This window comes from Etheostoma spectabile, chromosome 20, assembly GCF_008692095.1.
Source record: "Etheostoma spectabile isolate EspeVRDwgs_2016 chromosome 20, UIUC_Espe_1.0, whole genome shotgun sequence".
NCBI classification, from domain to species: Eukaryota; Metazoa; Chordata; class Actinopteri; order Perciformes; family Percidae; genus Etheostoma; species Etheostoma spectabile.
This window is the reverse complement of record NC_045752.1, coordinates 9,194,397-9,218,273: the sequence shown is the minus strand read 5'-3', so window position 1 is coordinate 9,218,273 and position 23,877 is coordinate 9,194,397. Positions and strand designations below refer to the sequence as shown.

Genomic DNA, 23,877 nt, shown 5'->3' with positions numbered 1-23,877 from the left:
ACACACACACACACACACACACACACACAAAAGTGCAGTGCAGACGCACAGCTCGTGGCCTGTTCTGTCTCAGGAAGCTCTTCATGTCTCCTCCGGTCATCAGCTCTAGCAGGATGAAACGTGGCAGGATGTTCAGACTGACGCCGATGCAGCGCACAATGTTGTCGTGGCTGAATTTGCTGCAAAGACAAACCATGAACAAAACTTGGGTTAGCACAGCAGGCCTGCACTTGTGTGTGTTTATTGTATTAAATGTGCTACGTGTTATGTATGGGCATGCTTGATAAAACTGAGCAGGAGAAAAAAAAAGACATAACAATGTAGATGGGAGAAGATGCTTGATGAAAAGATGTTTGAGAGTTTTGTCCTGCAATAAATCATACAACAACTTAACTTTGCATTCCTTAGTACAGTACATTTTTGAAAAACTATAATTGCAGCAAAAAAAACTCTTATTCTTACTTATTTCTGACTGCTGCACACCTGGAAACTGTTGTGTCACTAGCTGGGGCATAACTGGACGTTTTTGATAGTGTTCTGCTTATTTCTTCTGTTTTTGTATGTTTGAAAATGCTATCTGCACCTACTTAAGAGACACTATTGTCAAATACGACCCTAAACTCCTTAAAATGTATGATTGTTTCAATAATAAAACCCTCAAGCAACTCAGAAACCAATTCATGCTTTAACAAGTATGAAAGTGAGAATGTTAGAATGCACCGGGACAGACTTGTTAGCATAGATCAAGTTTTGAGTAAAAATTTGAAAATCCTGATTTGGTACATGCTAAGTTTTAAATATTCTCTCCAATGGCTTCAGCTCAAAATGGACTTTTTGCTGACAGGTTTCATCAGTATCTCAGCTGTCAGGGTCGTCATCTGTCAGCTTTTTTTACAGTTTTTGGGCCAATAATAAAGATGTTTGGGAAGGAGATTAATTACTGATACTTACTAATTAACATCACACACATCTTAAACTAAAAGTAAGTGGGCTGTATTATAGGTTATATATATACACACACACACACACACACACACACACACCAAACCACCTATACATATATACATGCAGTAACACACACATATATAAACATATATACACGCGGACACACAAACGAAGACACACACACACACACACACACACACACACACACACTCAGGCAGACACACACACACACACACACACACACACATATTTTTTTAATAAAAGATAAACACACAGACACAATTGTCCTTGACTAAACGGCCTCTCACATAATTAAGTTGAAACAACCAGCTAATTATAAAAGAGGTCAACGTCTGTGCTACATTAAAGTAGACGTTTGATTTCTAGTGAGTAGTGAGTTTCACATCTGCCTCCAGTTGTTATCTCCTTTAACTCAGAAGCCAGTCTGTCTGTCTGATGATGTGAGCACACTGCTGCTTCGCATGTGTGTGCTAAAGGATAAATTGGGTGAATCAATGTCTGAACCACAGTATGCTGCACCTCATAATCAGGGCCTCCATCAGGAAATCCATTTCATCCTGTTCAGAGCAGATTTCTGGAAGAGTCTGTAGAGCAGAAAGAATCAGAGAAGCAGTTTGAGCGTGTGCCATTGTCAAGAGGAAAAACATCATCAGACCTAATCAGCAGACTATTCAAAAAGAAAACCCATGTGGACCTCAGTCAGCTTTTTTCACTTTTTAACATTGTGTAGTTTTAAAGCCAATTGATCTGAGGGCATTGACTGACTTCTTTTTTACAGTCAACAATCATTCTGTTAAGTCATGAGAATTTAGCAGTATGTGATTTCATTTTGGCATTAAATACATTCAATTCCAATGTACTTGTATGGCCCTGTACTTGGCAAATGGCATAAACATCTATTCTATTCTAGTCATTGTACAATTTTTTTACACAACAAACCATATCATAAATTAAATTATGGAGTCAGTAAAGCGAATCATTCTTAGATTTCTAAATAAACGCATTACAAAAAAACCTTGTCTTTTCATATTCTTCATGCGTGTGTGACATTTAGACCCCTGTGGGATGTTGTTGAATTGATTAAATGTAATGAGCACAACTCCTCATGCTGTGCTATCTTCTGACATTCAGGTGCAACTTGTCTCTGACCTTTATGGCCACCTGCATGGGGCCGTCATCACTGCTAATCCCCAGAACTTGTCCTTCATAGACTTCACCAAATGCACCATGGCCGAGAGCCCTGGAAAAAAAAGGTGGAAAATACAACAACTGACATGAAAACATCAGCAAAAAGGTCTGCGTACTGTAAGTATGGGCAGAACCTCAAACTGACATTTTGACATTGTGTCCAGATATGCTATACCTGAGAAGTGTTATGTTCTTGCGCGGTACTTCCTTCAGTTCGTTGAGTGAGGCGGCTTTCCCTGCAAAGCAGTAGTTGGGGTTGTAGTCGGTCATGATGGTGGAGGAGCGGATCTTGCTCAGCTTGTACTCTGGACTCTGCAGACGCCCCCTCACTGCGTACAGGTCGTTCTTCTTGCGGTACCACACTAAAGACAGAGACAAGACAAGCATCTTTTACTTCAAAGTCTAAGAGAGTTTAAAAAACAAAAAAAATCACAACACTAACTGGACCCCACACTTGCATGTAAGTTGTAGTAGCAACTCCCTGACTATCTGCTAACTGTAGGAGCAGTAACACAAGGAGGGGTCAAGGGATCACATCTCAGCAGTTGATGCTTGTCAATGTAAAAACAACATTCTTAGGGCCAGTGGGGAAAAAGTTGGTTCACAGACAGACACTTTGATGTGGGAAATTGATTTTCCACTTTCAGAAGACAAATCCTTCCACACAAAAACACAATGTTTTGCAGGATGTCCTCTCCTTGGTTACTGCTCCTAGACTCTCTGTGCCAGTGAGTTTGGACTCACCCGCCGTGGAGGCAGCCCACATCCCTGATGCAGGTTGGTAGTCTGCCAGGGAGGGGGTGTTGCGTGCAGGTAAGAGGTGTCGTCGAGCCATCGCCCAGTGCAGATGCTAGGGTCTCAGGGGGGTTGTCATGTGGGGTGGGTTGAGGAAAAGAATGGGGAGAAGGAGGAGGAGGGGAAAGAGGAGGAGCAGATGGGGCACCCAGGGAACAGACTACCTCCCTGCATGGGGGAGAGCTCAGGTGAAGAGACACTGTTAACCTGAAGGGTGTGTGTTGGTGTGCTTTTTGCAACAAGTAAGTGCACAAATGTCATGCTTTTGTTTTAGTATTTGACTTATTCACTTGCAGACTCACACAGTACACACACAGTGAAGTTAGTGAGAAAGTCAGACGAAATTGTTTACATTTTTCATAAAAAGGTTGTGCAGAGAAGTCAGTTCAATTTGCACTTTGTCTGCTAAGTTTAGAAGTATGTCATGGTGTTACACTAGAGAGCTGTTTGTTAATGACTGATAGTAATTAGCAAAACAGCCATCTTATCTGCAATTACTATAATATTCGTCTGATTATATTGAGCGCATTTACTATATGTAGAGCTATAGCTAACCAAACTCAAACTTTTTTGTATTTTTGTTTCACATACTAATACTCATGTTCACATACCATTTTGATTTGTTTTCTGTCCAGAACTTTGTAAATTTATTTTTGAACAAAATTGAATATGCCATTTATCTGATACTTGGTAGCAGGCAGTTTGAACTGCATTATCAGTATAGTGAACTTAATGAACTTTGATCTTAACCCTACTTCCACTTTAATGCATTTCCCATTTTGTTTCATAAGTATGAGTGCCATGTAAACATTGATGCCCCTTTCCTAAAATCTCCAGAAAAGGGGTGTGTTCATGTTGTGAGCTGTAGATTTTGTTTTGGAACAAAATAAAAACTTTTAATCATGAAAGACAATCATGAGATTATTTTATGTAAAGTAAAGGAACAAGAATAAAGCTCATGGAGTGTCTTAAATGAAAAGGAGCTCCTCTGGGAAGCATGATTGTGGGGTCAGTGACTTTTATCTCTGTCTAATCTTCTGATTTGTTTTCCTTTCCTGTGTACAAGGGGAAATTATGCTCTTAAAGTGGTGTTAGATTTAAGTCCACCAGAACGGGTCTCACTCACATCATTACTAATTATTATTATTATATTAATACAAAATGTTAGTCTTGTTGTTGCCCCAAAATTGTCAAAAACTTTAGCGTTTGGGTTGGTTTGCTTTGGGTTGAAAAAATGAAATTACCTTGCTCAGGCCTCACTGTCAATGGGGGGGGAAAAAATCTCCAAATTTTTCCTTTAATTCATCAGATTTATTTTTATTCATATCTTTCTTACAAGAGGTTCATTGCATGTATTAGTTCAGTCAAAACTGCTTTTGCCATGCCAAGTTGTCTCGTCAGCCCGCGTACAAGCCCAGAGAACAGGAAATGTGATTGATACTTTAAACAAAGTCAGTGCTGTGCTGATTTCTCCAGAGGCCCTAACACAAAGTTTAGATTGCCCAAAACTGAGTAAGGAAAAGAAAGACTCTTCCACTGTTGAGCTTCACTTAATATTCAGCACTTTCAGCGAGGTTATCGAGAGGACGTGAGAGAGGGCGAATCTGCTGTATTCGAACACCGTAAACAGCCCTGGGTGGAGGATTAGTGGGTCGACCAAAATGTCAGGATTCCCTCCCTAATTATCTACAGCAGATGGTTGTCAAAAAGGTGACAAAGGTGCAAAAAATGCGTTATTAGCTGTATAATCCCTCACTGTCCTATATTATTGCAGAATAACTGCATATGTTGTTGTTACAACTGCATATAAACTGTGCATATATATATACACACACACACACACACACACAGTATATAAAGTGTCTGCGGTTAATCAAGCTAAATTTAGTACATTTCAACATTAAACAGTATACACTGCATAGCAGCTTTTGAGACAAAGATAAATACTAATGCACATATTAGACTGTGGTCATCTCTTAATAGTCTCGAGTATTATTGCCACTGAGTAGTAAAATGAAAACTGGTTAATTGTTAATTCCCTAATTATTCCTATTTTAAGCAGTTGATTTGTGCAAGAATCAACAGTAAAGCATTTTTCAGTATGTCTGACTGTCCCAGATTACAAAATCAAACAAATCCAAAATCAAACAAATCTGGTCACCTCTTCATTCAAAACCAATTACTCTTCATCAGTGATTTTTGCAATCACAGCTCTAGCGTCTTTTTGCTATATCCTCATGCCTGTGGGATAAGAAAAAGGCTTATCTTCTATCACAGTTCTCTATTGCCCCATATTGTTGTGTAATCTTTGTGTCTTATAATCATTATTGTTTCTTTAGTTGTTTTTTTCAGCCACTGAATCATAACCCCTGACATTTACTGCTGTCTGATCTCACTCATCAGCACACATCTCCAGCTGAGGAGAACTTCTTATTTAAATGTCAAACCGTTCTGCTTTTCCTTTTTAAGCTCATTATCTGGCTTCCGTGAAAATGATCATATTGTAAGCAATAAATACAACATATCACTTGCAGTATCTCACTCCTCATCTGCAGTATTATCTTATTTCACACTCTTTGGCACACAAAAAAGTCACACATTTACACACAGAAAGCAAAATGAGAGTCACCTGAAATAAGTGCTTGTAATAAAAGTGTCCACATATGCTCACTTCATATTGTGTCAGCAACATTTAATTAAGAGCCCTATCCTTCCCACAGCTCTTCTAATCATCTGGTGCACAGCCAGAGTGGGGCATTTAAACCAACTCTTATCAATATCCTGTTTCTGTTGTCAGCAACACCTGGCTGCATCTGTACATCCAGCTGTGCTCACAGCCGGTGAAAGGCGGACGGCACAGACTGAACACAGAACTTGAGGAGTCTCTTACTGAGGATGACGCTGGTGCAGATCAGTGCAATACCGCTGACGATGGTGGAGACCACGACTGCCAAGATCAGAGATGTTGACATCTGGCTGTGCAGAGCCGGGCCTTGGGGAGCTGCTGGGAGAGAGGGGAGAAGAGGCTTGGTTAATAAACTTAAAAAAGTGATTTTAGATGCTTCATAGGAAAAAGGGCTTTAATGTTTGATATTCAAAGCAGATGTTAACACATTCTGGCTATTGTCCAAGAGGACAGGTAGTGTTTGTTTGTGGGGGTAATTACAGACCTATGGTGCCGACACATGTGACGTTGTCGCTGGCCAGAATTTCGTCTTCATCGCAGAGACAGAGGATGATGTGAGCATCTTTATCTCGTCTGCAGCTCTGTGTTTGACAGTGGCTGCAGTTCAGCTGCACCTTGATCTCACATTCGCCGTGACTCTCCATGGCTACAGGGAACAACGTACACGCACATAAACACATGGATGCAAGGAAACACAAACACCAGACACAAACAATGGGAGAGAGGGAAATCATTACGTTTGCGGGATACTCTAATAACAAGGTCAGGTGATATGCTATTTGTTTTTGTTTTTTTCAGCAAATCTCATGAAAATATCAAACCCAGCAATGAATTAAAAGTATTGTCGGTGCAGCCAAAGCCAGATGCTTTATAGCTTATTCCTTGGTGTCACAGAGCCTAATTGAAAATTTAAAAACACACCAATGAGCCACCCAGTTGCACTAGGTGACATGTTACATCGTCACAATGAACATGGGCACTGTAGTTTATTTTGAGTCAATTACAAAAACATCATCCCATTGCCGTAAAAACTTTCTAGAGCACTGAATTCATGGCTGAAAATACTCCCATTTTGGGCAACGTTCACTAAAAACTGCAGTGCCCTGGTGTTTAAGTATATAAGTTAGCCTTTCATAAAACTAAAAGTATTTAAAATAAACACGTCTTCAGCAGAAACAAATGGGCTCGGGCCTAAGAACCCCAGACAGGGTGTGGAAGTAAAAGAATTAAGAGATGGACTTACACACTGTGGGTTTTAGCGTTTTTATGAGTTGATAGTAAAAAAAAAACCAATATCTTTAATAACTTTAATCTCTAAACCCCATTACATGTAGTATATGTGATCAATTATATCTTTGTGTTAAATCTAATATGAGCTTGTAATAAACTTTTAATATAAGTATAATATGTGTCATATTAAACCTTATCCTTCACTTAATTGTTTACCCCAAAATCAAAAATACATATTTTCCCTCTTACCTGTAGTGCTATTTACCAATCTAGATTATTTTGGTGTGAGTTGCCCAGTGTTGAAGATATCATCCGTAATAATGTCTGCCTTCTCTCCAATATAATTGAACTAGATGGCACTCTGCTTGTGGTGCTCAAAGCGCCAACAAAATACAGTTGAGAAACTCAACAGCAATGTTTCTTTTGAGAAATCATGACTCCGTTACTTTGGATGCGTTTCATATATGAACACTTCAGAGGCTGGCACTTTGTTTGAAAGCATCGCTGGCAGCACAAGCAGCAGAAATAATACTGTCTTTCACATGAGAATTGAGGGCATTGTGTTGGGGTCGAAGGCAACAAGCTACATGAGGCTGTAAATTAGTCAACTGCCTTCTTCTTCCTCCCGCCAAATAATGAGAATCAGATGGTAGTCTCACAAAAAAATACCACCACATATATTCAGTCCCATGTGCGAGTCTGTTGGCCTTTGTGCGCACGCACGCACGCACGGTAAGGTTTTACAAATTTACAAATTACAGAACCTTTACAAATTACGTTAACACACTTTCACTAGAAATCACATCATAGCCACGCCCTAAAACACCCCCTGCTTTATCACCGATTAAAACTAGCGATTGAGACCATAAACTCATTTTGAAAATGTTTACTGAGGTGGGTCACTTTCTCATAGACTTCTACAGAAACAGCCCTCCTTTTGCAACTGCACGTCTCACCCTCTGCTGGAATTCAGATAGAATGCAGCTTTAAGGCACTTAAAAGCTATTATTATTATTATTATATTCAGTTTTAGCCTAATTCAATATCTACTTAACTTGTCATCTATATGTCCCTGTCTTCACCAGCAAAGGAATTATGGGTCATTTGCTCTCTTTCTTTTTAGTACTTAACAGCATCTCACAGACTCCATCAGGGAATCGCATTAACTCTTTTTTCTCTCCTCTCTCTATGCCACCTTTTTTCACTACTCCAATACTCAAGTCATTATCAGATTTATCGGTGTCACTGTCTTCACAACATTAGCATATGATGTCAGTCATACCTGCCAGAGGCTGAAGGAAAATCTCTCCCATCGGATGAATGAATGAGATTCCATTCTGACCATCGGCTGTGATCCCATCTGTCAGCGCAGCGTCACCTCCTGTCACAAAAGGTATGTTGTGTACTCACATTATATTACATGTCATATAGCGGACGCTTTTATCCAACGCAACACACACACACACATACGCACACACACATACGCATATATATCTCATATCCACTGCAGCATCACCACCTCTATTACTATCAGTCAGTATTTAAAAATGATGTCAAACCATTTTGAACCAATTAAAAAAAAACACCATGATGCACAGAAACCTTCAATTTTACCTGTGACAGAAAGACAAAAGATTAGGAGATTATTTGGATATTACCAAATAACCTCCTCCATTCTGTTGATTCTCACAAGCTGTTCTGTCACTTAAGGACAAAAGCATCAAAATGAAAAAACATAAAATGTATGTATGTTATCATGCCAACAAATTATCAAATTGTACTGCGTGGTGGTCCTTGACATTACTCACAACATTTCAAAATTGTACATGCATATGACAGTGACACTGATGGAGTCCACTGTCGAGAGCAACTAGACAGGCATGAATTATGCTTTAGACCAAAGCATTTTCTTAACAGTTATGCCACACAAATGATACATTTTTGTCTTTAAGAAGTTTAGTAGCACTTCTGGGATGAAGTGACAAGAGGGAGCAAGACAGAAGAATGGACAAGACAGTAATTTGGGTTTTTAGTGCAGAAGTTAGAAATGATAAAGCAATGGTTTTCACATGGTAGCTAAAACAATACTGTTACCTCTGTACCCTCCTCCACCGCCTCCAGCTGTGCAGGCCCCACCTCCACCTCCAAATCCCCCAAAGGTGGACCAGCTGAGCTTGGACAGGGCCAGGGGACACGAGGACCCCCCTTCACCACCCTCCACCAGAGACTTTCCTGCTCTCATGTGAGGACTGGGACTTTCGTTCCAGCCACCACCTCCACCTTCAGGGACACAAACATGAAAGAAGCACACCATTAATCAGTATTTTACCATCCATATTACATGGCTTACATTTTTTAATACCATACTACTACATATCATACATATTTTGAAAGAGGGGGGAGGGGGGGACTATGATTAGAGCTAAGAAGAAAGGATAAAAAATGTTGCAATGTTAGACAGAGAAAAGCATTGCATTTCCATACAGTTGGGGGACTGCCAATCACACATAAAAAAAAAAAAGAAAAAAAAAAGGCCAAAACTGATGCAGCAGAGGCCACAATCTGATCTGTCATAAAGTTATTTACTGAAGGTTTTGTAGGTTGTAACTGTATTATCAGTTTAAATATTAGTTATTTTTGTGGTGGTATTTTCTGAATGTTCTGAATGTGAGATGCTTTTTTTGTTGTTTATGTTTCATATTGTTGTGTACTTTTATTTTGAAGTTCTTTGGAGGCTGGCGGTCTATGTGTCTAGCTAAGATTCAGCCGTCTAAATTCAGCCTTCTAGAGCCTTGTAGAGTGTACTGTATATGGGTTGTGCTTTTTTACACATGCTTATTCTTGAAACTGATGAAGGCATTGATAATGAACACGTCACAAAGAAGATTCTTCCTTTGTTACTTGAACAACTAGCTGGCCGGTAAAGTAGAGATAGCGCACTCCTATAAATTTGTAGGTGAAACACAATCTGGTTGTTATCCCTTGAGCATTTTTTTTATAGACTTGTGCTCCTCCTGAGCCACAGTGGCTGACCATCGCCAGCCTCTTCTGGCATATGGCAGGCTGCATTGGCTCTACTCAGCTGTTACTGGAGGTCCATGATCAGACAGCTCTCTCTCATTGAATTCCCCTGCTGTTATTTGGGTCTGCTTTGTGAGTTAGAGACTATAATCCTTAAGCAGGGAAGATTTTCCAAGGAATGTTTTCCAAGGAATGAGCTCAATCTTTGAGACTAAGTTTGTGGGAAGACCTGCTGGAGATTAAAGTGAAGCATTAGGGATACACATCATAGAAACAAGACGAGACACTCAGCACAGAGCTTGTTATGTCCACCAGTTTTTGTAGTGTCATTGTGTTTCTTTGTTTTTGTTTACAGAGAGCTGGTGGGCAGACATGAGAGGGTCAACAATGAAGTGAGTCATTCAGTCTCCCAAATAAACACAAGAACACAGGTCTTTGTTGCTTTTGCCTTTTGTTTATAACTTCACAGCCATCCACACGGATGTCACTGACAGCCACACTTGTTATAATTATTTATAGTAGATATAGTAATTTAACATTTGCAACAGTGCAGTGATGGAGACAGAGACCCTTCAGCAATAAATAATGATGTAACGAGTTGACAGGTCCAACCACCAGCTGATCATGGTCTCTAATCTATGCTAATGAGCAGAAAATTACATGTCCAGCAGTCGTACCTCAGCCATTTCACATTTTGTTTCAAGGTTACTAGACACAGTTCACCACACAGCTCACAAACCTCCTCTTCACACTACTAAGAGCTACATATTTCCCCTGACACTCTGATCTTTATCTAAACAAAACCCACAGAGGTTTCAATAAGATGAGCTGATAGATGGTTTATGTTGAGACTGTCGGTCAGAGGGGATTTACGGCGAACGTTCCAGCAGGCATTTTCAAGAGCAAAGAGAGTCCTCCCTGCCATAAATGTCTTCATTCAGCATGTCAGGAAACTAAAAAAGGTGATCCAGACAGATCCCCATTATCCACAGGCCAAACACATCCTGCAGTGTGAGAGAATGCATGCATGCCAACGTGTGCTGCTTCGAGTGTATACAGAACAAACAAATCCTCTCATGGCCTTCCACCAACACGTCTCTATAAACAGGCTTTAACGCTACCTTTTGGAGAAATTAACATCTTGTCATCTGGCTCATAGCACTTCAGAACATGAGAAAAACAGGAGCACATACTTAACTAGGACACTTAACCTCTCTGTGATTGTAAAGTATGTACCAGAGTCTGCAGCCAACCTTAGTGTCACCAGGAATGATATTTTATCCATAACTGATACCACATATACTTTGTAATGTTTAGAAGTGTTCTTTATTTTGTGTCCATATACTATTATAATGTGTCAGTAAAAAACTTGAACCAGTTGAGAAGTGTTCTCTTTTTGTAACTATAACACAACCATACCAACCAAAAGGACTGCGTGTTCTATTTTTTTCAATGCTGTGATGTATTTTGGTGGAAGGACTAATCTCAAGTCAGATATCTCAAAACATGATAAAACTGGAAGCGACCACTGCAGACAAACAGTACATCAGCACTTGTAATAGCATGACCTATAATATAATACCTGCAGCACCAGTTTGACCGTTGGTACTGGCAGCTATGGTGCTGTTTTCATACTGCTCCAGTGGTATCTGGTCCAGACTGGACTCTGGGTTCTCCAGGTAGGCATTTCCTCCTCCGCCAGCAGCAATCAACAAGGGAATCAGCTCACTTCCCTCCATCTGTCAAGACAGCTTCAATGTAAATTTGAAGTAATTTCAACTATGTACATGCGCGATAGTGCACATGCATACATTTTCATCTCAACATTTCACTGCAAACATAAAAGGAGTTTTGACAAAGCATCAGTCTCAGCAGGAAAACTAATTAAACATGACCTTGCAGATGGAAGATCATAATAGAAGGCACAAGTGAAATTTTTTTTCTTGTGCATATTCTATAATAAAAAAGCTTTCAAATTTTAAGTGTAGGTCCAATCTATATTTAAACCTGTGGATTAGAGTGTGGGACTATGGTGAATTGTTTCAATATGCCTACAGACATTTTGTATTCCTATCAGCATACAACAAACCCACATAAAGGACACACACTACTGAAACAACACAAGCATCTTCTGTCACCTTAAAGATGTAGGTGGCCCCCCCTCCTCCGCCTCCTCCCCCAGCCCACTCCACACCAGCCTCTCCTCTGAGGTTGTCTTCAATCACCGACGACTCTCCCAGGCAGATCCTCTGGGTGTGGGGATTTCTCTACTCCGCAGGGGAAGAGAGAGATTTGAGTTTTAGAGAAAGAAGTCTTCACAATCCAGCAGGAACGTTTTTTTTGTTAAATAGGTCACTTTCTTGTCTCTCCTCTCCCTGGTAAAAAGATATCCCAGAGCAACAGCACACACTTCAGCAAATCCTTCCAGCTGGTCCTCGAGTCTGCCCTACTCACCCCCGGGCAAGCATCCTCTCCCTGTTGGCCCACCAAGATGTAAAGTACATCTCCTTTCTCCAGAGGAAATATGGCAGATATGAAGACCCCGTGGTTGCGTTTGTTGTGGTTTTTGGCTCCTTTCCCTCCTGCAGCCCCATAAGCAGAGATCCTGAGGGAGATCATTGCACCACAAGGGGTTTAAATACTGCGACTGAAAGAAATTGCTTTCTGGCTCAGTCTCCACAGTATATTACAGATGTCTGTTATAACACACACATAAGGAGACACAGTCACCTGCTGTTTTATAAAGATGTCCTCTTACAAAGAGACACTGTGTTGATATTGGCATAAAGTATAGCTGTGTTTAATCTAGCCAAAGTAATTCAACACCCTGCATATCCTGTACTATTCATCCTGACACTTTTCTGTTGCCTCATTACATGTGGCGAGCATGATAATGAGGTCCCATGACTGGCTATGCAAAGACAATCCAATTGCCTGAAGTATGAGCTGGCAGGACAAAAATCCGTTACACTGAGCATGGCCAGAACAATTTAAATCCCAAGCACGCACACACACACCAGTAAATGGTCGCCAAGTCCAGCTTGTCTTTTCTTTGACTAAACTCATAGAAATGAAGTATGGATGACATTCAGAAAAACTATATTTTTGTTATTTTCAAAAAACACTATGAAAAGACCAAAATTTACAATACGTTAGTCCATTATAACACACACACACACACACACACACACAAATATATATAAACACAAAAATTGTACATATCTATATAAAATATTTTCTGACTTCCCTGCCCTGTCTGTGGTCCACACCTTCAAGCTTATTAGTTGTTAATGGATAAATGTTTTCTTTAAAACGGGTCAAAAACACATTTTAATGTGCTATACCACCTGGACATTGCAGTATTTAACAAAAGGTTCCTCAGACAGAAGTACATTTTCTGAGAACTTTTCAGCTGCAGATTTTGTGCACTAGTGAGTATTTACGTCAGCAGGCCAGCATATGTGGATCAACTTCACCGTCATAAAAGAACATGTCACCCAGTGCAGCTTTGTGGCTCATTTGTGTGTTTTGAAATATTTTGTTTGTTGTGGAAAACAATAAAGGTCAATAGCAGAGTAATAAGATATTTCAGGCTTTAACTACACAGGTAATATAGTATTTGTTTGTAGGATTCACTGTGAGCTTTTGTCTTCTCATTGGATTTGACAAGAAGAAAAACATGGAATATCACCAGCTTTGCAGTTGAACAAATAAAGGACCAGCCTGTTGATTTCCACCTTAAAGCTAAGATGAGCATTAAAGCCATCCCCTCCACCACTTACCGATATCTGTTTGTAGCAGGTACCCTCCACATTTGGACTCCTTTCAAGGGGTCTTCCCTCCCGACAGTGACACTGACATTTTTGTTCCTGTAGGTACTGTCACACTGGGCCTGGGTTGGGCCTTGGGGGCCACTGGCACCGCATGAGTTAAACCACCATGTCATCAAAGAAACCTCTAGAAAAATGGAGACAAAAAAAACAAAAACCTCTAACATTGGTTGGTGGGTCAGTCAGTTAGTAAATGAAAAAAAATATAATAACAAAAAAACAAGACAAAAATGCAAAGAAATATGTAAGACTAAGATACACAGTGTGACATTGGAAAAGAGAAACACACATACAACACATCTACAAGAGTCCCTGGAAATTGCATTCAATATTTGGTACAGGAGTGCTGAATGCAGTACAGGTTTCTGCTCAGCTTATATGGTATACTAAAGCTTCAAGCATCAAGAGAAATTGCGTGTGTACAATCCACCTGGTATGTAAACTCTGCATGCAGAATGGGTTAAATATGACATAGTAGAATACGTAGGCTTTGGAAATTCCCATGGTATCACAGTACCTGAGAATGAAGGCTCTGCAAGGGGGCTTAAGAAATCCTCTAAGTCCACCATTGGCAGGAGAGAGTTCAGATCTGGGGAGAAGCAAGAAGCGAAAGGTGGGAAGAGAGAGAGAGAGAGAGAGAGAGAGAGAGAGAGAGAGAGAGAGAGAGAGAGAGAGAGACACAATGAGTCACGGTCCAACATCTGCATATCACTGAAGCATAAATTATATTCAGACACAAAGCAATACGGATCAAAGGAAATGAAAATAATCCAATGACTGGAATATTGGAAGAACATGGACACATTTCCTGAAACTCATTCCTGAGCAGGATGTAGCATACAGAGACATTTTGTCAATTTCCATGGTTTGACTTAAACTAATACTAATACTAATACTAATACTAATACTTACTAATGTTCTCCAAAGGTTTATCCCTTTAATCCAATGCATACATTTATGTTTTATTGTAATATTGCAGTGCTGCATTTGCAGCAAAGCATTATATTTTGGCTACTCTCATGTCAAAAACAATCATTGAAACAAGACATTAATAACTGAGGACTCCATTTCTTTCAGTAACCGTTTGATTTCATTAAGTTTCTAGATCACTTTAAAAGTATAAAGAGAGACACAGGGTAACATTTATAGTTTAATAAGCCAAACAAAGTTATGTTTTACATCTACATTCAATTCAATATCCTTTATTGGCATGAGTCTAACAAAAACTACATCTAGAGTAAGACAGTGACATGGGGCTAATCAACAGTTGACCAAAATCTAGATAAAAGCTACCAAATTTAAATAACAGTAACCACTGGTCAAATATATAAACCAAGTACATCTTAAGCAGCCAACTCTACATTTTATGTTTAATAAATTCAACCTTCAATTTGTGCAGCAAGGGTAACGCAGGAATATTTCTTTATTTACGTGTTACATTGACCTTTGTGAAAGAGAAACTAGTGTGACCAGTAACTGACATGTTTATTCCCCCTGGGGAAGGAGACTTGTGACTTAAATGAAACATAACTAAATGTACAACTATACCTGGGTTTTACATATTATTGCCACAAATATGCTGAACCATAATTACATGGTGCCGTTTTTGTTATGGTCCTTAGCATTTCTTGATGCATGTTAGCAACAGCTTACCTGTGTCGAAGCAGGCTGCTCCAATTGCAATGTCATCGAGAGCAACATCAGCATTGGAGCCTTTTTCCCACACAGCTGTCACCTTAACATGGAACCTGGAGCAAGCACATATTCATTTGTTTATTTAGAGAATTACATTGTTTGACTTTATGTTAAAGGCAAGAGATATGAAATCCCAACAGATTTTAGTGAAGAATTCACTAAAATCTTTTCTCTTTGGCTTTTGACACATAGTAAGATGTCGACTTCATTTACTTGTTCTTATTTGCTACTTTGTGTGTTTTTAAATTGTATGGTTATTAATTATAAATATGTTTGTTTATTTTCTGTACAGCACTTTGGTCAACTTTGGTTGTTGTAAAGTGCTTAACAAATAAAGTTGGTATGGTATGGTAAGAATTCAAAATGATTACAAATTGACTGTCAACCATGTTATGAGCGTTGGCGATGCATAGTTTGTCCACCAGAGGGCACTCTACAACGTCGGCAACACTGATTCTTTTTTTGTTAATATGTTTTTGTTCAAAGGACTTTCATATCTTAAGCATGTATTTTTATACATTTTATTTATCATAACTTTAATATATGTTGATGTTCCTCTGTTCTGTTGTAATAATAAAAAAATATATATTATTTTAGTGAGAACTCATAAATAACTACAAATAACTAATGTTAGGAAAATCTGTTTGTTTTGTAATGCTTTCCTGGATTTTTTTTAGAAATACATACACTACCGGTCAAAAGTTTGGGGTCACTTAGAAATTTCCATTGCACTCCATTGTAGACAGAATACCAGCTGAGATCAGTTGCATTGTTTTTTTAACCAGGGCAGCAGTTTTCAGATTACATTATGTGCTGACATAATTGCAAATAGGTTTGCCAATGTTTTTCTAGTTAGATTTTTAAAATGATATCAGATTAGTAAACATAATGTGCCTTTGGATGATCGAATGAATGGTTGGTGATAATGGGTAATGTAGATATTGCATTAAAGATCAGCCCCCCCCACTCAGATCAGCTGGTATTCTGTCTATAATGGAGTGGAATAGAAATTTGTATGTGACCCCAAACTTTTGACCGGTAGTGTATCTTGCCCGATATATTGGCATATTGGATTTTTAAAATCGGTATCGGTCTTAAAAATCCTTTATCGGTCGGGCTCTAATGTCAGTGTTACATAATCTTCTGCTCCTTAACCCTTTCATTTTAATTTTACGCACCCATGATTAAGGCCAGTCAGCTGCAGGGCAACATCTTCCCAGTCATCTGTCCACTGATCATTTCTCTCCCAGACCAGTGGTGTGGTGGCAGACCCACTCTCCTTTATAGCCACCAGCAATGAACCATTAAAGTTCCCATACAGGTACAGAGAGAAACGCATCTTTCCAGAAAAACAGACAATTTCAGCAATTAGCATGTTGACTAAATCGTTTGTTCCCAAATATCAGCCTCACAAGGAGAAGGAACCAAAATATATCAACAAAATGATTCCATTATTACATTTGTCTAAATAACTGACCTGGCAGACCGTAGTAGAGACGGGGGGAGGGAAAGAGGAGCTCTGAATGGACGCCTCTCGAATGGAATTACTCTCTCTAACCTGCAGGAACAGAAAGTGCCCTGGGGGCGCACCATTAATGTCACACAGCAGAACGCTAACCAGCTCATGAAACAAACCGTTTGATGTCTGATACAGTAATAGTTTGAAAAGTTGTTGTTGTATCATATCATGTCATACATTTTATTTGTTTCAGTTTATTTACATTTCAGTTTATTGCTAATCAAGGACCAACAGCCTATAAAAAAGATTAAAAGCAGTTGTAAGGTAGAGTTAATTATAAAGCTATTTTGAGCCCTGTTAGCATGGATACGTTGTGTAGCTGGATTTAAACAATCCATACCGTCTTCATGGTCAGTCAACTTCATATGGTAGTAATCTAACAAGGCATTCCTATCATTATATGGGTCTACTGTAGAAAGAACAATACATTAAAAGTAGGGGTAGGCCTCACAATACCATCATGATACTTATGTCACAATATATTATTGTGATTTCAAACATATTGCAATGTTGCAATTTATTACCTTTTTCCAACTTCAAATTGTTCCAAATTGTGTTCCCAAAAGTAAAGGTTGTCAACATGTGTTTAATCTAAAAAGGTACATTTCTCTGTTTGTTTATTTAATTTCAATTGTATTGCCGCAAAATGGGATTGTCAAGCAGACAAACTGAGCAACACCTTTATAATAAGGAATCGATATCTCTGTCTGTGTATGGAATTGCCACAGAAAAATATTGCAATACTATGCTGTATTGATTATTTCCTTCCTTAATTAAAAGCCTGTTTGAGACAAAGCACACGATGAGTTTTGACACCAAGCAAAGTAAGATAGGTAGCGACAAGACATTTTTGAGCTTTTAGCTTCCAACACTCCACACTTAAGCAATTCATCAGAATAGGACAAGATTCACTAGACGGATAGAAATAAAATCAGCATCTGTTGTTAATATGACCATTTCACACATCAGACACACACACACACACACACACACACACACACACACACACACACACACACACACACACACACACACACACACACACACACACACACACACACACACACACACACACACACACACACACCTGGTGTACTCTGCAGAGTGACACCCTGCATGTCTTCTTTCTCCAGAAGTTTGTCTCCAGCGACTCTTCTCCAGGCAAAGTGCTGGTGGGACACGGACCACCCACATGCATCCTGTTCAAACGAACAGTGAGAGCCAAACGGAAGAGCACCTGGGGAGAAGTAAGATTATTATATTACACTAAAGCAGAGATCACAGATTCTAAAAAAAATCCACACTGTCCCCAATTCCTGTTTTCCCAAAGCAAGAATTTCATTTTGGAAAAATCAGCTAAGCACAAATAATATACTTCAAGGGGTGCCATATTTTAATGTGCATTTTTCTGTGTACTTGGGCATGTTTTCTTCACTCTCCACATACTATCTGTACTCCATGATGTTATCCAGTATCTGCAGGTTAGAGTGTCCTGACTTCTCCCAAGTTAGGAAATAGGCTTGTTTGGCATCTTAGAGTTACATGAGACGATCAACAACTATTCCTCTCTCTTTCTCTTTGCATCCAGCAGAAAAAAAACTAGGAAATAAATTAGCCACCTTCAAAAAAATTGCCTTAGTCACTATGTTGCTATATGTTACTACATAACATCACTATAAAGACAGGACTTTTGAGACACTATAAGTAGCTTTTGCAAAAAATGTAGATCAAACCTCCTTGGGGGGTCATTTTTGAAATGCTTTCAATACAGACCACAATTTCAGTCAGCATTGTTGCACCTGGCAGTTTTTCCCCCAAAAAATCAATCACACAATGTACATGTATATAAGACCGATGTTGAGAGGCACATTTTACAGAGCTAGTGTCCCTTGAAAAGAGTTTTTAACACTCATGCAGGATCAATTATACTGGTGGGCCATTAAAAAACATGTACAACCACCAACTTCAGAACTGTAAATAGCCCCAACTACTATTGATTTAATTGCTAACTAAAGCGAGGCCTTTTGCTTCTCAGCATGGTAAAGTTTTTCTTTGTGCGGAATGACTGATGTTTTCAAAGATATAAAAGAAGCTTGTTATATTTCAGACCGTGAAGTCTGAGAAAATGAAAGGTATTCATTTACTCTCTAAAAAAAAAAAACACTAATAAACCCACAATGGGTGTATTAAATTAACATTTAATAATATTTTATTTTCAGACAGTTTTGACTGCATGATTTCAAGATGATAACTTAAAAAGGCAAAACATTAATAAAAGAATTTCCAGGTATTAAAAACATTTTGTAAGTTTTCTGAGGACAGGAGCATTACTCAGGCTTTGCAGTTTAAATGTTCTTATAATAGTTACTCCCTGCATTTCAAATATAATGAGTGAAAAATTCTAGTACCTCCGGTCAAAGGATTAATAATTTATTATGGATTTAAAGTTTACAGATAATGCAATAGGATTATAGCCTGCCAGCAGACTCATATTTTGCTTTAGGACACTGTTCTGTATGCTGGCCTCACTTAACTCTCCACCCACAATCACAAAAACTAAGACACTCACACAGACACATCTGTTGTTTTTCATTTTTTCACACTCCCACTCTCACAATCAGTCAAACGGTGGAGATTTGAGCTGGGCAATATATTGATATTATAGTAATATATGAGGCTAGATATTGTCTTAAATTTTAGATATTGCAGTATCCTATCATGATAATATGATATGAAGTGTTGTTTTTTTCCTGGATTTAAAGGCTACATTACAGTCGAGTGATTTTCTGAATTTAACAAACTGTTCTAGCTGTTCTATTATTTGCCTTAAAGCATTAGTGTGTAACTTTTTGATATTAATGAACATCCGTCACATTCAAGCCATTGCCAAATGAGTTGCTACAAAGCTAAATAAGGCTTTCAGCTCCACAAAACTCTGTATATCTCAGCATGGCTATGTTCAGAAGATTGTGTTGTCCAGTAACTTTCCCGCACAAAAGCTCAAGTGAAGATAATTACCTCTCCTGAAGAGTCCATCGTGTTTTTTTAATCCTCCGTGTCCTCCTTGCATACTACCAACTGCGTGGAGGAGGGGTGGTGGCGCATTGGCGATCACGGGAGGCTTGTATCACGTAAATGCTACGGTGTTGTTGTCATTACTTAGAATTCCTCATGGGGGTGGCAGAAACTACGCACACTAGCTTTAACCCACGTAGTCACTTAGAAATATCGCCACAATATCGATACAAGGTATTTGGTCAAAAATATTGTGATATTTGATTTTCTCCATATCACCCAGCTCTAGTGCAGATTCATCATCATTCAAGGGGACACTTCTAAAGCCAACTGCATAAGTGCATTTTCAAGTACTACTTATTGAAATGGAAGGCCCCAATTACCCTCAAAACAGCATCCTTTTCTGCACACTGTGATTTTATTAGTATAAGAAAACAAAATCTCACCACAGATGAAGCCCTCGTCTTCTCCTAAAGGACAGTCCGTGTGGAAGTTGCACACTTGGCTCAGGTCAATGCAGCCTCCTGAGTTTTCACAGTGGAAAGATTCCCCACAAGCCGCATCCAGCCCAATGGCCTGGTGTTCTGCTTCACAGCAATCACACAAAGATTATTCAGAGACTACACATCATGGAGAACTAAGCCTAATATAATGCAACATTTAGAAGTAATTTAACCCTTAAGTTGCAAATGTACAGTAGTTTTTTTGACATTTGGTTAAATAAATGTATTCACTTTTTTGTTGAGTGTTAAAGTAGACATAGTACATATCTGTCCATCAGCAGCCAGTTAGCTTAGCACAAAGACTGGGATCAAGGCAACAGCTAGCCTGGCTCTGTCCAAATGTAACACAATCTGACTGCCTCTTCAGCTCAATAATTAACACCGTGTAAAAAAATGACACATTGTTTTACAGAGGGTTATGGGCTTGACTCTCTCTTGGTCCGGGAAAAAGAGGTTCTATAACTGCCTAATCGCAAAGTTAGAGTATGAAACACTGAATGCATAAATAATTGTCATTTAACATGAGGTTTTCATTGAATTATTTATAATGATAAAAAGGAAAAGAAAAGACAATGTGTATTATATGTCACTGTAATTTTTTATATGTATTTGTCATTTATAATTTTTTTGTTTTAATTTTGGTATTAGAAATCTTGCATACTGAAATCGTAATAATTAACTAATCTGCAAAGAGAAACAGTTTCAGTATCTCTCTTTTCAGCTGTTGTGGAAAATAAAATAAAAAATATGTGAAACATCAACAGGTTTCCAGTTTAAACAAACTGTACAGCTGGCTCCCTCTGCTTTCTTTGTTTGGTCAAAGGTCCTTATCAGAGGAAACAACTGCTATATTGTTTGATTTGAGAAATGAGTAAGTCACAGTTCTATAGAACATGATGAACTCACCTGATTCACAGTCTATGAGCTCCAGAGAGTCCAGAGCCACCGTGGCCCCATCTTGTCCCAAACAGGAAGTGTAGAGCAGGGTCACCTGAAAGGGCTCGTCCACCTGACCAATCCCAGTCTCCAGAACCTGCCACTCGGCCCTGCATTAATCAATGACAGAGAAATGTCTTTTAAAATCAGCTGTAGGAATTCACTACTTTCGTTATGTGTTATTGGCTTGTATGGACACATTTCAAGATACTGCATTAAAAAAACAGGATACAAAGATCAGTTGCAATAATGGTAATGTGGTAGTGGTTCACTGTTGTGAACATACAGTAAACAAGGGTGAATGAATACAACCTAGGGGCCATTTCAAGGGCTTGTAAGCCTCTGTTTTGCAGGTAAAAGGTTCAAGTTGGACAGTTGCTTATTTCTGAATTCAGTCAGTACAGGTTAAACATGGCAATGGGAACTGTGCTTTAAATGAAGAGTGCGTCTAAAAGTTACATCTACAGGTTAGCTTTTGATGAATAGTGGGCTGACTAAATTAAGCCACTGTCTGTGTGTGTCTCATAATGGAACTGCATGGCCTTGTTGCATAGACAATAACAAAGCCAATGTACAAACTTATTGCATATGCCCATCCATCCCTCTTCTGTCCAAACCAATTATATATAAATTCATTTCCAGGGTCTGCTTCCAGACACATGAATGCTTTTAGCTGTTCTAAAGAGAGCTATGCTTCAGCAATAGATCAATAGGAAATACCTGTCCACATTTCCCAAACAATACACAAGGGACTGCTGTCCCCACACGACCACAATTCTACAGTTTGTCCCACATGACAGCTAAAAATCATTTTCTTTATTTACCTTTAGAACTACAGGAGTAAACCATATTAGTTTCTGTGCCCTTGCTCTGTCTGAAGGCCTGTTTCACCATTCATTGGAGTGAATCTAGAATGAAGCTCCCTTTTCTTTATTTCATAGACTGGACCTCAACTTGACAAGCACTTCAATCAGTAAAGATGGAGGGTTTTGCTTTGTGACACTAATTAAATGGACATGTTATGCTAAATAACACATTTTTATTCTGCACAAACAGAACTCGCGTAGGCATGGAGAGCCTGTTCCAAGGGTGTATGAGTACCTGCGGTCATCACGTCTTCTGCGGTTGAGAACCTCAGAGTGAACAACTGAACCTGAGTGGACTGGCTTGATCAGAAGCGTGAGGTTCCCCACCGCTGGACCAGACTCAAACAGAGCCACTTGTAAGATGCAGTGCCTCTCATTTCCTGGTAAGACTGGGCTGGTTACGTGAAACTCGCATCTCCCAGAGGCCTCGGCGGCAGGGAAGTGGCTTAGGAGAAGGAAGTGCCCTACAGTGATAAAACGGAGTAGAAATTGAAATTCCATCCAGCCTCATAATACCGTCACTCCTGTAAATCATTTAACGAATGTTTTAACATTAGGACAAAGCTCAAACGAGCCATTAGGATATATTAAGTACAAAATTAAAATAAATGTCAGAGAGATGTACTGATTCAAAAGAGCTTAAGTAAGTCCGAAGATCCTTTTCTTTTTTTCCTAACCTCTGAATAGTTTTCAATGAGAAAAAAAAAAAGAAAAAGACATGAGCAGTATCCTGAAGCACCAATGAAGTTTCTTCCCAGAGAGTCTCTGCACTCTTACCATCAGAGCTTCCCACTGAGTGATCAGCCACGGGCGTCATCCCTCCCCGAGCGCTTTCTGCTTGCTGTGGCGACACCACTGACCAGTCCCTTTGGTCGCTGTGATTTGATAAAGTCCAATGGCACAGTGATTCAAAGTCACAGGAAGTAACTGAAAGACAGAAAAACGGTAGTTGTAGCTTGTAACTTAGTATTTGTTTAGGTAAATATTCACAGACGTGGGGGGTTTACTAAACACTACTGTACAAAAGGTTTTGAAGAAAATCACAGTGGTTAACAGTTAATAAAAAAAAAGTTATACAAATGTTTGAAGAGGGAAGAAAGGATGAAAAGTGTAATCTAAAGCTGCCAAAAATGCTTTCTGTATATTCTTCTTGTCTATTCCTTTTTTCATACTTTGACAAATTTGAAATAGTATTTTGACCAAATATTCCCATGACAGACTATTGAATTTTAAAGACAGACTTTAAACCAAATGAAATCTTAAAAAAGGAAATAGACCACTTAGAAAGACTACAAAAACCTCTAATTGTCCCATTTGAATAACTAAAAATGTTTACATTGTCTGGATTTGATGGAGCTGCATCAAATACACATAGTGATGCCTTTCATTATAGTAGTCACTGTAGTTCATAAAAAAAGCCGTTGAAGTTGTTAAAAAAACACTATTTGACCATGTTAAATAATGGTGTCTTGGAGTCACACCTGGATCATAACCTCCACCTTCACTTAATGGCCCAAATATCCTCTAAATTCAATTTATTTCCAAAATCAGATTGACAGCTAAACAGATATGACCTTTGTACATTTCAAGTGATTGTGCGTCAGTCTGTTGTTTTCTGTTTTTTTTG

The 23,877-nt window shown here is 38.9% G+C and overlaps 1 protein-coding gene across 3 annotated transcripts in view; it reads right to left on the bottom strand.

Annotated features, from left to right (window-relative positions):
* Positions 1 to 23,877, bottom strand: part of ltk (leukocyte receptor tyrosine kinase) — a 49,277-nt gene that overhangs the window by 5,536 nt on the left and 19,864 nt on the right. For 2 of the 3 annotated variants that reach the window (XM_032500278.1, XM_032500276.1), the window contains exons 3-23: positions 23,028 to 23,177; positions 22,486 to 22,714; positions 21,355 to 21,494; positions 20,392 to 20,529; positions 18,018 to 18,167; positions 16,889 to 16,989; positions 16,590 to 16,750; positions 15,370 to 15,464; positions 14,234 to 14,305; positions 13,669 to 13,843; positions 12,341 to 12,491; positions 12,025 to 12,153; positions 11,469 to 11,625; positions 8,960 to 9,145; positions 8,148 to 8,246; positions 6,120 to 6,281; positions 5,840 to 5,953; positions 2,330 to 2,516; positions 2,116 to 2,206; positions 1,486 to 1,550; positions 50 to 179 (exon numbers count right to left, since the gene is read on the bottom strand). In XM_032500278.1, coding sequence (XP_032356169.1) covers positions 50 to 179; positions 1,486 to 1,550; positions 2,116 to 2,206; positions 2,330 to 2,516; positions 5,840 to 5,953; positions 6,120 to 6,281; positions 8,148 to 8,246; positions 8,960 to 9,145; positions 11,469 to 11,625; positions 12,025 to 12,153; positions 12,341 to 12,491; positions 13,669 to 13,843; positions 14,234 to 14,305; positions 15,370 to 15,464; positions 16,590 to 16,750; positions 16,889 to 16,989; positions 18,018 to 18,167; positions 20,392 to 20,529; positions 21,355 to 21,494; positions 22,486 to 22,714; positions 23,028 to 23,177 — 2,882 coding nt within the window. The remainder of the gene's footprint in view (positions 1 to 49; positions 180 to 1,485; positions 1,551 to 2,115; positions 2,207 to 2,329; positions 2,517 to 5,839; positions 5,954 to 6,119; positions 6,282 to 8,147; positions 8,247 to 8,959; positions 9,146 to 11,468; positions 11,626 to 12,024; positions 12,154 to 12,340; positions 12,492 to 13,668; positions 13,844 to 14,233; positions 14,306 to 15,369; positions 15,465 to 16,589; positions 16,751 to 16,888; positions 16,990 to 18,017; positions 18,168 to 20,391; positions 20,530 to 21,354; positions 21,495 to 22,485; positions 22,715 to 23,027; positions 23,178 to 23,877) is intronic. The other variant, XM_032500277.1, reaches the window with a different exon arrangement.